The 12,283-nt window shown below is 43.0% G+C and overlaps 2 protein-coding genes across 6 annotated transcripts in view; both read right to left on the bottom strand.

Moving 5' to 3' along the window:
• LOC310756502 (vomeronasal type-2 receptor 26-like) overlaps window positions 1-12,283 on the bottom strand; it is an 80,714-nt gene that overhangs the window by 21,097 nt on the left and 47,334 nt on the right. The gene's annotated exons all lie outside the window — the stretch shown is intronic.
• On the bottom strand, window positions 8-12,193 carry LOC310756513 (vomeronasal type-2 receptor 26-like). Of its 3 annotated transcripts, XM_083600714.1 has the most exons (7): window positions 11,525-12,193; window positions 8,309-8,531; window positions 7,129-7,399; window positions 5,412-6,227; window positions 3,988-4,215; window positions 2,603-2,729; window positions 8-1,100 (listed from the first exon to the last, which is right to left on the bottom strand). In XM_083600714.1, exons 2-7 carry the CDS (start codon window positions 8,518-8,520, stop codon window positions 187-189), a joined length of 2,568 nt encoding a protein of 855 aa, XP_083456840.1. In that variant the 5' UTR covers window positions 8,521-8,531; window positions 11,525-12,193; the 3' UTR covers window positions 8-186. The 3 variants fall into 3 exon arrangements, with proteins under 3 accessions (XP_083456840.1, XP_083456841.1, XP_083456842.1); XM_083600715.1 differs by lacking the exon at window positions 8,309-8,531; XM_083600716.1 differs by lacking the exon at window positions 8,309-8,531 and having other exon boundaries at window positions 11,672-12,193.

The raw sequence follows: 12,283 nt of genomic DNA, 5'->3' as shown, positions 1-12,283 counted from the left end.
GAACCTGGCAAGCCTTAAAAGTAGGAGAGTAAAGTGCTGTTAAAGGAAGACCAAGATGACCAAAGTCTTTATACTTTCCTGGGCAACCAGCTGGAAGCTGCTGACAGCATCCTGACAGTAGTGTTTGGTCCACGTTAACAACATAGTATTTTATGTGAAGCCAAAAATCATCAAAGAAGCTAAGAATCAGACACTACCACCATCACTTTTTGTAGTTAGATGTGCCTTTGTGTTCAGATCAGGCCTGAGGATGATAATGTAGCACTTGGGAAGGAAGATGCAGCCCAGAAGCCCAGCACTGGAGGCCAACATAGAGAAGACCTGCACAGCTACCATCAATTTCCCTTTGGTGCTCAGGTAGGTGGGAACAAAAGACACCCAAACACTGCAGAAGACCAGCATGCTGAAGGTGATCAGCCTGGCTTCATTGAAGGACCCAGGCAGCTTCCTGGCCAGGAAAGCCACCGTGAAGCAGATGGCAGCCAGGAAGCCCATGTAGCCAAGGACAGTGTAGAACATGGCAACAGATCCCTCATTGCATAGAAGGATGATCTCTCCAGCCTGGGAGTGCATGTCGGAGTCTGGGAAGGGTGGGGAGACTCCCAGCCAGACGCTGCAGATGACAACCTGCATACTGGAACAGGAAAGGACAATGGAGTTGGCCAGACTCTTCCCCAGCCATCTCCTCACCTTGTTCCCTGGTTTTGTGGCCAGGAAGGCCAGCACCACAGTGATGGTTTTTGCCAAAACAGAAGAGACGGCAACCGAGAAGATGATGCTGAAGGCTGTTTGTCGGAGGAGGCAGGTCACTTTCCTTGGCTGGCCGATGAACAGGAAGGAGGACAAAAAGGAAAGCAGGAGGGAGCTGAGGAGGATATAGGATAAGTCCCGATTGTTAGCTTTGACTATGGGAGTTTCCTTGTATTTAATGAAGATTCCTTTCACAATGCCAGTGGTCAAGGACAAGAAGAGGGCAAAGGACACCAGGACAATCCCCAAGGGTTCTTCATAAGTGAGAAATGTTATAGTCTTGGGGACACATTTGTCTCTTGCTTGATTTGCATGCTGATCTTCTGGGCATCTGGTGCAATGCTTTGCATCTGAAGAGAAGAAGAATGACTTCAGAATTACTAACAAAATTCTTACATCCATACCTGTCTGTTTTCTGACAGAGGTTGCCATGGTGATGGTGTGTGCGTTTGAGGTGTCAGGAAAATACAGTCTTTAGCAAGGTGTGCTGGGAAGAAAAAGGTAGAGAACAAGGAGGTGCCCATTTTGGCTAGGCTGGCTGGAGGCTGGTTGGGAGAGATTTCTTCCACAAAATTGGATTCCAGGTGGAAAAATCAAAATTGGAAATAGAACTGTTAGATCCCAAAACTAAGACTTTGTCAAGGATGTATAACTTGCTGTTGAAATGGAATACACAGGATGAAACTGTGAAATCTGCTATGATTAAATGGGCACAAGATGTTGGACATAACATTATGATGGCTGACTGGGAACAGTTATGGACCACAGGCATGAAGTTTACGGCATGCAATGCTTTAAGAGAGAATATTATGAAAATGATATACAGGTGGTACATGACCCCAGTCAAGCTTGCAAAAATCTATCATTTGCCCGATAATAAATGTTGGAAATGTAAAGAAACTGAAGGTACATTCTTTCACCTTTGGTGGACGTGCCCAAGGATTAAGGCTTTCTGGGAGATGATATATAATGAAATGAAAAAGGTATTTAAGTATACCTTCCTGAAGAAACCAGAGGCCTTTCTCCTGGGCATGGTCGGCCAATTGGTGCCAAGGAAGGATAGAACTTTTTTTATGTATGCCACAGCAGCAGCAAGAATACTTATTGCAAAGTATTGGAAGACACAAGATCTACCCACCCTGGAAGAATGGCAGATGAAGGTGATGGACTATATGGAACTGGCGGAAATGACTGGCAGAATCCGAGACCAGGTAGAAGAGTCGGTGGATGAAGATTGGAAGAAATTTAAAGACTATTTACAGAAATATTGCAAAATTAATGAATGTTAGAATGATGTTGGATTGAAGTTAAGTGATTTTTAGCAGTAATGTTATAAAGGAATATGAAAAAATGGATTGTTAACAGGTGATAATTTAAAGCTACAATATATTAAGATTAAAGATCAGGATAAAACAAAGAGGGAAAGGATTTGCTGAACCAATAAATTGAACTGGAATACAAAAAAGGGAGGTGTGAGGAGGTCTGGGAAACAAGCAAATGAAAGATAAGATACGGAAAGATCGAATTGTTTTTAACCATTTTTATTTTGTATTTTCTTTTTTCTTTTTTCTTTTTGTAATGCTTTGAAAACTTTAATAATTTTTTTTTTTTAAAAAAGAGATTTCTTCCACTCAAGTGCTGCACTGCTATGGTAAACAAGTCGCTCTTGATCATGTGCTAAGATCTGGACTTCCTCCATGCAGACTGAAGGTGTAAATATGCAAATAAATCATATTTCTTAAAGCTACAGCAGTCTCCCCTGAGTCTTCATTTTTCCAAAAGAGCATGAACCCTGGGTGATCCCTGGAACCCCCTGAAATCTTGCCTCTCCCTTTCCTCTGGAGTCACCCACCTTCCTGAACGGAGATTGTCCCTTCCGCACAAGGAGCACAATCATAGCAGCAAACGGCCTCCCCTTCTTTAGCCACTCTGGCATATCCAGGGCGACAGCTTTCAGTGCATCTTGAACGAGGCACGACCTAAAAAGAAGGAAAAGGAGCACCCAAGGAGATCAGCATAAATTACAGACATCATCTGAAGGCCCTGGCTAAAAACATGGTCAAATAAAAATCATTTTTAGAATACTGCGACCAGGCTAGAAAGCTTTAAAATGGGAGTGAGACCCTTAAAAATTTTGTAGAACTGTGGAGAGCTCATTTTCTTTCTGACATAAAGTTTCATTTTTGATTGTTTAACACAAATATTGTTGAACACAAAGGATTAAACAAACTATGGCCTTTTAAACTGCATTTGAGATTTATTTTTCTTTTTGTCACTGTGAAAAGGTTGCCATATTCTGGACAAAGTTGTTGAGCTTTATTTTTCCCCTTTGTAAATGTTTTGGGCTTTTCTTTGAATTTTCAATCATTTTTAAAAAAATCACTCTGCTTGCCATACGTTTGGGTTTTCCAGGACATTTTGCTGTTTCAGCAAAAAGTTGTGTCTGGGTGCCATTTTGGCAGCCCATTCCCAGATGTGTCCAAGACATCCCGGAGGAATGGCAGCCATACACTATGGTGCGTATTGTTGTGCTTTTATAAGCAGTCACCGTTATTGGGCAGCTGATAAAGCCCACATGGCAGCTAGGGCCACACTGCCAATTTTGGCCCATTGATGTCCTTGTTCATCCACTCAGAGGGATAGATGAAAATGCAAGTGTAAGAGCAGCCTCTCCACTCTTTGCCCTTCTCCATCTGATTTGCTATGCAAAAAAGAGAGGGGAAAACAGAGAGGGAAAACAGCAGCTGTGTACACAACCAGGAGAGGGGATCTCTCTGCACAAGGCTCACTCAGGGTTAAGCTGAAAATGGCCCCTATCAGCATATTATCAGAACTTAACAGATGTCACAGCAAGGGAACCAGAGCCAGTTGTGCCATAGTGGTAAGAGGGTTGTAAGAGAGCCCAGGAGACTAAGGTTCAAATTTCCAGGTAGCCATGAAGCTCCATAGATAGAAGGTGGGATATAAGTACAGTGGTACCTCAGGTTAAGTACTTAATTCGTTCCGGAGGTCCGTACTTAACCTGAAACTGTTCTTAACCTGAAGCACCACTTTAGCTAATGGGGCCGTGCTGCCGGAGCACGATTTATGTTCTCACCCTGAAGCAAAGTTCTTAACCCGAGGTAATATTTCTGGGTTAGCGGAGTCTGTAACCTGAAGCATATGTAACCTGAAGCGTATGTAACCTGAGGTACCACTGTACAATAAATAAACAGATAAATGAATGAATGCAATGACCTTGCTGAAGTTGCCAGGCCAAACAATGGCTCCTGGTTTAATGGAGAATTTTGTGTCGGAGGATGCCTGTCCCTCGATGCTGCCAACATTCTTTCTGCTGTGAGATCTATTGGGAAATACGACCCAGTTCACGATATCAAAGTTGGCAGTCAGCTCCCCATTCTGATCAGAATACATCCCTCCTATGGATGAATTCGAAATCCAGATTTCTTTCAAGAAAGTGTGAAGCTAGATTGGCAGAGAAAACACCAGCTTTAGAAAACATGATATCCAGATTTTGTGAGAAAATGAGTAAATGGGTATATGATTGAGCAAAGCTTTTCATGACTTTGGATATTTTGTGAGGCGTAGTCTTGTTTTTCTTGGAAAATTGAGTAAGGTTCCAGACATCTTACCAGTCCTGAGAGAATGGTCCTTAATCAAGGACATTGAGGCCTTGGGTCAGCTAAATGATGACCTTTTGGTCATTACGACTGGTCCTTTATCAGGTTATAAATTCACAGGAAATATGACTCAAATAATCACAAATAGAGGACACATCCTAGCAAGCACTTGGCAACTGTAGAAAGCTAACAAGCCTTTTAATTGGCTTTAACCGATCCACTTGTGATTTCAACTTTCTGTGTTTTAAATAAGGGTTTTCTTTAGTGAATTTTTTTTCATTTTAACTTTTTTGTAAAGTGCTTTGAGGGTTTCTTCAGGAGTCAAGCAATATATAAATGTTATGAACTAAATATAGTAATTAATTAATTAAGCTTTATGTAAGAGAATGCTCCTTAACAATTTTTCATAGCTTATTTTGTGCTTTGAAAGATTCCTCCCAACCTTCCCAAATTATGTATTAAAAAATGATTTTAATCAATTTTCAAAGTATAGAAGAACCACAAAAATAGATGAACAATTAAAAAATCCTTATTAACGTGTCCTACTAAAGACAAGGGGACGTGGGTGGTGCTGTGGTTAAAAGCCTCAGCACCTAGGGCTTGCCGATCAAAAGGTCGGCGGTTCGAATCCCCGCGGCGGGGTGCGCTCCCGTTGCTCGGTCCCAGCGCCTGCCAACCTAGCAGTTCGAAAGCACCTCCGGGTGCAAGTAGATAAATAGGGACCGCTTTCTAGCGGGAAGGTAAACGGCGTTTCCGTGTGCGGCTCTGGCTCGCCAGAGCAGCGATGTCACGCTGGCCACGTGACCCGGAAGTGTCTCCGGACAGCGCTGGCCCCTGGCCTCTTAAGTGAGATGGGCGCACAACCCCAGAGTCTGTCAAGACTGGCCCGTACGGGCAGGGGTACCTTTACCTTTACCTTTACTAAAGACAGGGCATAGGAAACCTAAACATATTTAACAATAACAATGACGTAAACTACAAAGAATATACAATCTGAAACGCATTCCAGAGAGCATTTGCAAAAAAGGGGAGAGGACAGACCTTCCATGGCTGCAACCTTTGAAGTTCCAATCTGTCTCCTCCACTCGCCATTAACATCCATTTGGATCTGGATGAATATGCGACATTTAAGGCCTGGGCCACAAACTGGATGCCGTAGTAAGTGCTGTAGCGGTCTTGAGACCAGATTGCCCCCATCTCCTTCTGGGACAAAGTTTCCAATGTTTCCTTTTCTGTGCATCTTGTCCAACCCTCCACGGATAGCACATTGTTTGAACATGTACAACTGAATGCTCTTGACCAAAACTCTGCAACTGCAGCTGTAGCTTCAAATGAAAGTCGAGTATAGTAGCCATGTTCTGTCCGTTTTTTTGTATTCATTACAAAGGACAAAGAACCTTGGGCAGGCTGGAAGTAATCTGTGCCACCAAACAACATCTCATCAATGTCCAGAAGATCTGTTGTGATCCAGACTATCCTCTGAGATTTCCTCACTTCATGAATTCTTTGTAACATCATGATTGGATAAATTCTGTGCTCAGAGTCCCCATAATAAACAAACACCTTGACTTGTCTCAAGGCAGATACATTAAAATGCAAGTATGAGAGTTTCAGAAGATTAATTTTTTCCAAGAAAGCAACACAAATCTCACTCCGGATCAGCAGAAGGGTGAAGGCTCTTAGGAACCTTTCTCCATTGTCATTGTCTGGAACAAAGAGACCGATCCACGTCCACCCAAAATATAGCAACAACTTGACAATCCCCATGTACTGGGTTTCTTCTTTGGGGACTATCCGGTAGATAAAAGGGAACTGGGTTTTGTCACTCAGATCATGAGCAGCTGAGCCAAAACTGATCTAGTATGAAAAGGATTGGTGTCAGGGTTTCAGGAATACACAAGAAAGGCCTCATTGCATGACCAGGCCAAAGGCCCATCTTCTCACAGTAGCTAACCAGAGGCTTCTGCATGTATGCCATGCCTTTGATGGAGTAATCATGTTCAGAAGAGGACCTGGAGCTTACAGAGAAGTGGCTCCAATGGACACTGAGACAGACCAGGGCATCTGGGGTTTTCAGGGGTCATGGCACCCCAAACTCTTCCTAGAGCCACAATGCAAAGAATGAGAGGCAGATGCTAAACAGTAGTGCTTTTTTTCTAAAAAATATGTTTAGGGGCACTCTCGCTTCCGTCTTATACTCAGGAAACACTGGGAAAGGAAAGGAAGCCACTAAACATTTGTAGTTTCTTCTGGTAGTTTCACAAAATGTTTAGGGGTATGCGTCTTCCTGCGTCCCCCCAGAAATAGCACTGCTAAGCATCTATACAATCTGGAGGAGTGCAAGCACTTAAACCTCTGTGTTCAGTTAGCTGCCAGACAGCCACTGGTCTTCCTGAGAAACAAGAACTCATTAGGAGCCAGGGGCTACTGTCAACTATATCTTCCTCTTGACAGTCTGGGGAGGGAGACAGGAAGTGGCTGAGGGTTTTCTAAATTGCTTTCCACATTCTAAAAATGTGATTCCTCTCCCCCTAGTCTCTCTTTTCGGGTGCTTTTCTTTTGTGTTCCTTGGAAAAATTGGCCCTGAGAATATTGCTGAAGTAGAAATCCTATCAGTCTGCAAAAGCATGGCTAATTGACAGAATGGTTGGCTTTGCAGTTTAGAAACTTCTGGGGACATGAAGGGGTTCCTCACCACTGTTGGAGAGACAGCAAAGAGGAATGAAAGATAACTGATCTCTTCCCTTCCAATTCCTACCTGGGGCATTTTGTAGATGCCCAACATGCTTGAAATCTGGCTGGGGATTTCAGAAGAAGTTGCTTCAAAAACAGCCAACACGTTATTCTGTCTTCCACAGCTGTAGTTTGGAATACTGTCTAGCATGGCATCGGCAGTTGTCCTGACATCATAAGCGGCCTCATAGATGCTATAGCCCAGGGTGACATTGGCTAAATGCTTAAGATACTGGGTGATCTCCTGGATTGCAAACAAGATGGACAGGACTGGTGAGGTGTCCTTTGCTGACCAACTGCAAATAAATGAATACACGAAAAATCGTTTTAGCCTTCCATTCTCCATTAAATGAAAACAACTCCTTGCTCTATACAAGTTATATCTAACGGGAAACTCTGCAGCTAGGAAGGAGCAGAATCTTGCCCAGATCCACCAACAAAGAAAGGAGTAGCATTTAGGAGAGCTTGAGCTGGGGTGAATTAGATTGAAATTTAGAGTTCCTTAAGTTGGCAAGAACTATTTACAGGATGAGAAGATATGAAAGAGAGAAATGCCCTATCTTGGGTTACTCACCTTAACTTCTTAGGGTGGTGGAATTACCTAGTAAGGTTCCTATACTGATTTGAACGTTCCAGCGAGTCTGAAGTGAAGGAGGTTTTCACCTTACATTCTGATTTTTACACTTTCTTCGATCCCCAAATGCAAGATTAGCATGATGTAATCCAAATACAACCAACACCACATGGGATATTTAAGTTAGACAGTTCTGTTGGGAATACGGGAATAGGGGAAGCTCTGCAAAGACATTTAATTATTGACCAGGAAGAAACACCCTTTTTGCATAAAAATACATTACAAAGCCAAATTTTCCTTTAATGTGTTATCTTTATATGGAGCAGTTTAGAAAGAGCTTTCCAGGAAGAAGGACATGAGATGATCAACCGTGCTTTAGATGCTGCCTTTGTATTAAGGAAACTGTAGCCCCAAATAGGGAAAGGATTCAGAATTAAACTCTCTGTTTGCAGGATATTAAGGGGTCACTGGGTACTTTAATGCTGACTTTCAATCCCCAAATCTTATTCGAAAGGCAATAGGGGGGGGAATGGAGAGAGAAAGTTTAATTAGGGATGGGCAGGAATTAGATGCTGTCTCTGGCAAACAGCAATAAATGTGAATGGAGGCTGGGTAACATAAAGTCACTTACGTCTTAACGGTGTTTTTGGGATGCTGGGAAAAGTCGAATGGGTAAGTTCTATAAGATGCTGGAAATATGACCTGACTAATGAGGTGGTCTCCTGGCCTGTAATAATTCAACGGATCAGATTCCATATGTAGGTTCAATGGGCATTTTGCTTTCAGCATCCTACTGGCTCCATGGGGCATTAGCAGCAGAAACAGCAGCAGCAGAAATATCATCCTGGCTATGCCTGCAAGAGTCGTACACTCTTATGAAAGAAGTAACATTAGAAGCACATCTGAACTCCGACAGTAGCTTCAGAAGCAAAGGTAGAAAAAGGAAACCTCCCACAGAAACAAACCCTGCCAGCCCCAAATCTCTCAGGTTCGGCTTCTGATATTTATGACCCTGTTCTTCTTACAGGCTTGTGACAATAAGTTATCTCATTCTGCCTGTGATTCTGATGCTTATGTGATTTGTGGACTCCAAGGCCATCGTTGGGGAAATCCCTGGACTAGATAAACAAATCACCACAATTTTGATAATTATAAGGTTAAGAAGGTTCACCTCCTTTGCAAGTCCCTTGAATCGGTGAGTGACTCAATGGGCAGCTGCAGAGCCAGAGCAAAACATGTTTTTGAGAACTCAAAGACGGGGCTGTCAATCTGGGCCCTGCTAAACTTGAGGAAACATTGACCAGTAAAGTCCAAGAAGCTATAGAATAGCTATGATGGACCAAGGCAGGACATGATAGAGGTTTATAAGCATGCTGTGGATAACATGGATAGGAAAATGTTTTCCTCCTTCCCAGTAATAATACTAGAAGTTTGGACTTTAAGCAGGAATTTAAACCCTTGTGTCCTAGGTCCCTGTCCAACTCCCTGATCACTACACCACACTGCTTCGGAACTATAGATTCATTGGCATCCAATGGAGGTCTCTAACACAGAGATAAGCCATGAGATACTCACATGAGCTAATAGAAGTTCGGGTTCATGAGACAACCCAATCAGCTGAGTGGTCCATTGGCTTTATACAGTAGCAATAATATATGGCCTTGGCTTAGTAATACAGTGGTACCTCAGGTTACAGACGCTTCAGGTTACAGACTCCGCTAATAGTACCTCAGGTTAAGAACTTTGCTTCAGGATGAGAACAAAAATCGCACAGCGGCAGTGGGAGGCCCCATTAGCTAAAGTGGTACCTCAGGTTAAGAACAGTTTCAGGTTAAGAAAGGGCCTCCAGAACGAATTAAGTTCATTACCTGAGGTACCACTGTATATTAGCAGCCAACTAGAGATTCAATTCAATTCGGCTTCCAGTGAGGCTGAATGTTGGAAGAGTCAGGACAGAGAAATCTGTTACAGACTTTGAAGATTGCTCCTTCCCTGGAAGAATTTCAAGCATACATAGTTGGGCTGAGGAAGGCTATTAACATAAATGTTAAATTCAGTAAGTGGCTATTCATTTGCAGCGAAAAAGGGTTGGGAGGAGGTTCTTCGCCACTTACAGTACAAAGCTCCTCACTGCAATTATCAAAGTGAAAATAGACTGAAGGATCATCAGATGTTCCGGTGTCTGCGGATGATCCTGCTGGGTGATCCTGACGTTCCATTTCGCAAGGATCTTTTGATGGGACTGTCACTGCTTGCAATAGAATTGATGAATCATAGAGTTGGAAGGGAAGAAGAAGAAGAAGAAGAAGAAGAGTTTGGATTTGATATCCCGCTTTATCACTACCCGAAGGAGTCTCAAAGCAGCTAACATTCTCCTTCCCCTTCCTCCCCCACAACAAACACTCTGTGAGGTGAGTGGGGCTGAGAGACTGCAAGGAAGTGTGACTGGCCCAAGGTCACCCAGCAGCTGCATGTGGAGGAGCGGAGAGGCGAACCCAATTCACCAGATTACGAGTCTACCGCTCTTAACCACTACACCACACTTGCTCAGGGACCCTGAGAATCATCTAGTCCAACCTTCTGCAACGCAGGAATATGCAGCTGATGAGCTTGTTAGGCACCAAAGTTCAGCTGGTCTTTGAAACACAAATAACCTACGTTTATCAGCACTTGTTATTCCTAATAAGTGGACTTATTCAGCAGCTGTTTCATCAGGGTAAAGGAGGGATGAGACTACATGGCCTTTACATTGGCTCTCCTGAGAGCCTAAGAATGGCTGCCAGAACTTGCTGATCTCCTTTTCCCTCCCAGTCCACTTTTCTGTTGTGTCTCTTAGATTGCGAGCTGAGGCAGGATCTGTCTTCTCCTTGATATTTGTGGAGCAGGATTAGAATGCCAATAATGATTAAGCGCATATATATATATATATATATATATATATATATATATATATATACACACACACCTTTTTTAAAAAACTTTTTTGGGGGGGACACAATAAAGGTTTGAAAATCTTTCTGTTGCCTTACAGTGTCTAACATGTTAAGTTTTGTTTGGTTTTAGGTTGCATTGCCTATTTATGTTCTGTGAGATAAATCCTCTCACCCCTAAGTGCAGACAGGAAACAGTGATCCTTTTTCCACACATGCAGGAGCATAAATAGCGGGGGTGGGGATAGCTAATCCAAGCTGTTCTCATTTCAGGCTATAAGCACTCTGCACATGCTCACATACTTGTTATTTGTTTGTATGCTCTAGGGCAGAGCCATGACTCCAACTGAAGCATGGCATCAGCCAGGCAGGGGTCTGAAAGCAAGTAATTTGGGACTTTTTGGTGGTAGGCAACAAAACGAGTTAATAAACCTAACCAAGCCTTGGATGGAGTTGCTGGATAGTTAAACAGTGTCTCCACACAAAACACACATTCTGCTTCATGAAAGGAGCCAGTTGCAGGAAACACATCTTCCACCGCAATCACTGTCTTTGCATGCTAGGAGAAGCTTTCCCAATGGTATTTCTGCTTCTGGAGCACATTAAGAACTAATCAGATTATAGGCCCATTAGAGGTGTAAAATAAATGAAACAGCACCATTGTGTTTTCATTGATTTTTTAAAAACTAAAAGCATATTTTATAATCAAAACAGCAACAACTATTTTAATATTTATACCCCACCCACAACAAGAGCTGTTTGAAGAATCGCTGTGTCATCTGATATGTTCACCCACAACTTAACACACGAAAGCTTATACCCAGAACAAACTTAGTTGGTCTCTAAGGTGCTACTGGACATTTTTTAAAAATTATTTTTATTTATTTCAACTGTTTCAGACCAACACGGCTACCTACCTGAATGCAGTAGTCCAAGTGGGAGATAACTAGAGCATGCACTACTCTGGCGAGACAGTCTGTGGGTATGGAGGGTCTCAGATGGCCTACCATATGCAGCTCAATCTGTTGGCCACCATACATCTTCCAACCATCTCCAGATACTACACAGGACCTTCACCCCCTTCACTGGTTCCGATTTAAAAGAGAGGTAGAGCTGTGTATCATCCGCACACTGGTAAACACTCAGCCTAACCCCCCTGATGATCTCCATATTCTTCTTCATGCTCAGGCTATGAACTAAAACATTAGGTTTGCTGGAGAGCCAGGCTGCTGGTGACCTAGTTGCAGGAGTGACATTGGCCAGTGACGTTACCATGGATCAATGCCAATGTATCATTGTGACATCAGTGTATGATGTCACAGACAGAATGAGCTTCAAGCCCCAGCAAAGTGAGAGACAGTTAACAGTCAGGCCCAGGCTTAATGCTGTGGGTATTCGTGGCAGATGATGAAAAGGTGGAATGGCAGCTGGTTGAAGTCATTAGAAAGCATCCAGGACCCTCCATCTCCTAGAGCCTGGCAAGCCTTGAAAGTAGGAGAGCAAAGAGCTCAAAGACAGAGGGTACTTAGCAGCACCCATAGAAGTGACGAATGAGGAAGTGGGAGAGACGATGGTGGAGATTCACTTGGGACAAGGCTATTATCTAAGAGGCTGGATTTTATAGCCTCTCTCTGTAAATATTAAAGACCAACTAAGTTAGTTCTTGGTATGAGCTT

The sequence above is a fragment of the Podarcis filfolensis genome, assembly GCF_964270895.1.
Source record: "Podarcis filfolensis genome assembly, chromosome: 2".
In the NCBI taxonomy this organism is placed as follows: domain Eukaryota; kingdom Metazoa; phylum Chordata; class Lepidosauria; order Squamata; family Lacertidae; genus Podarcis; species Podarcis filfolensis.
The sequence above is the reverse complement of the archived record's forward strand: the minus strand, read 5'-3'. Positions and strand labels throughout refer to the sequence as shown.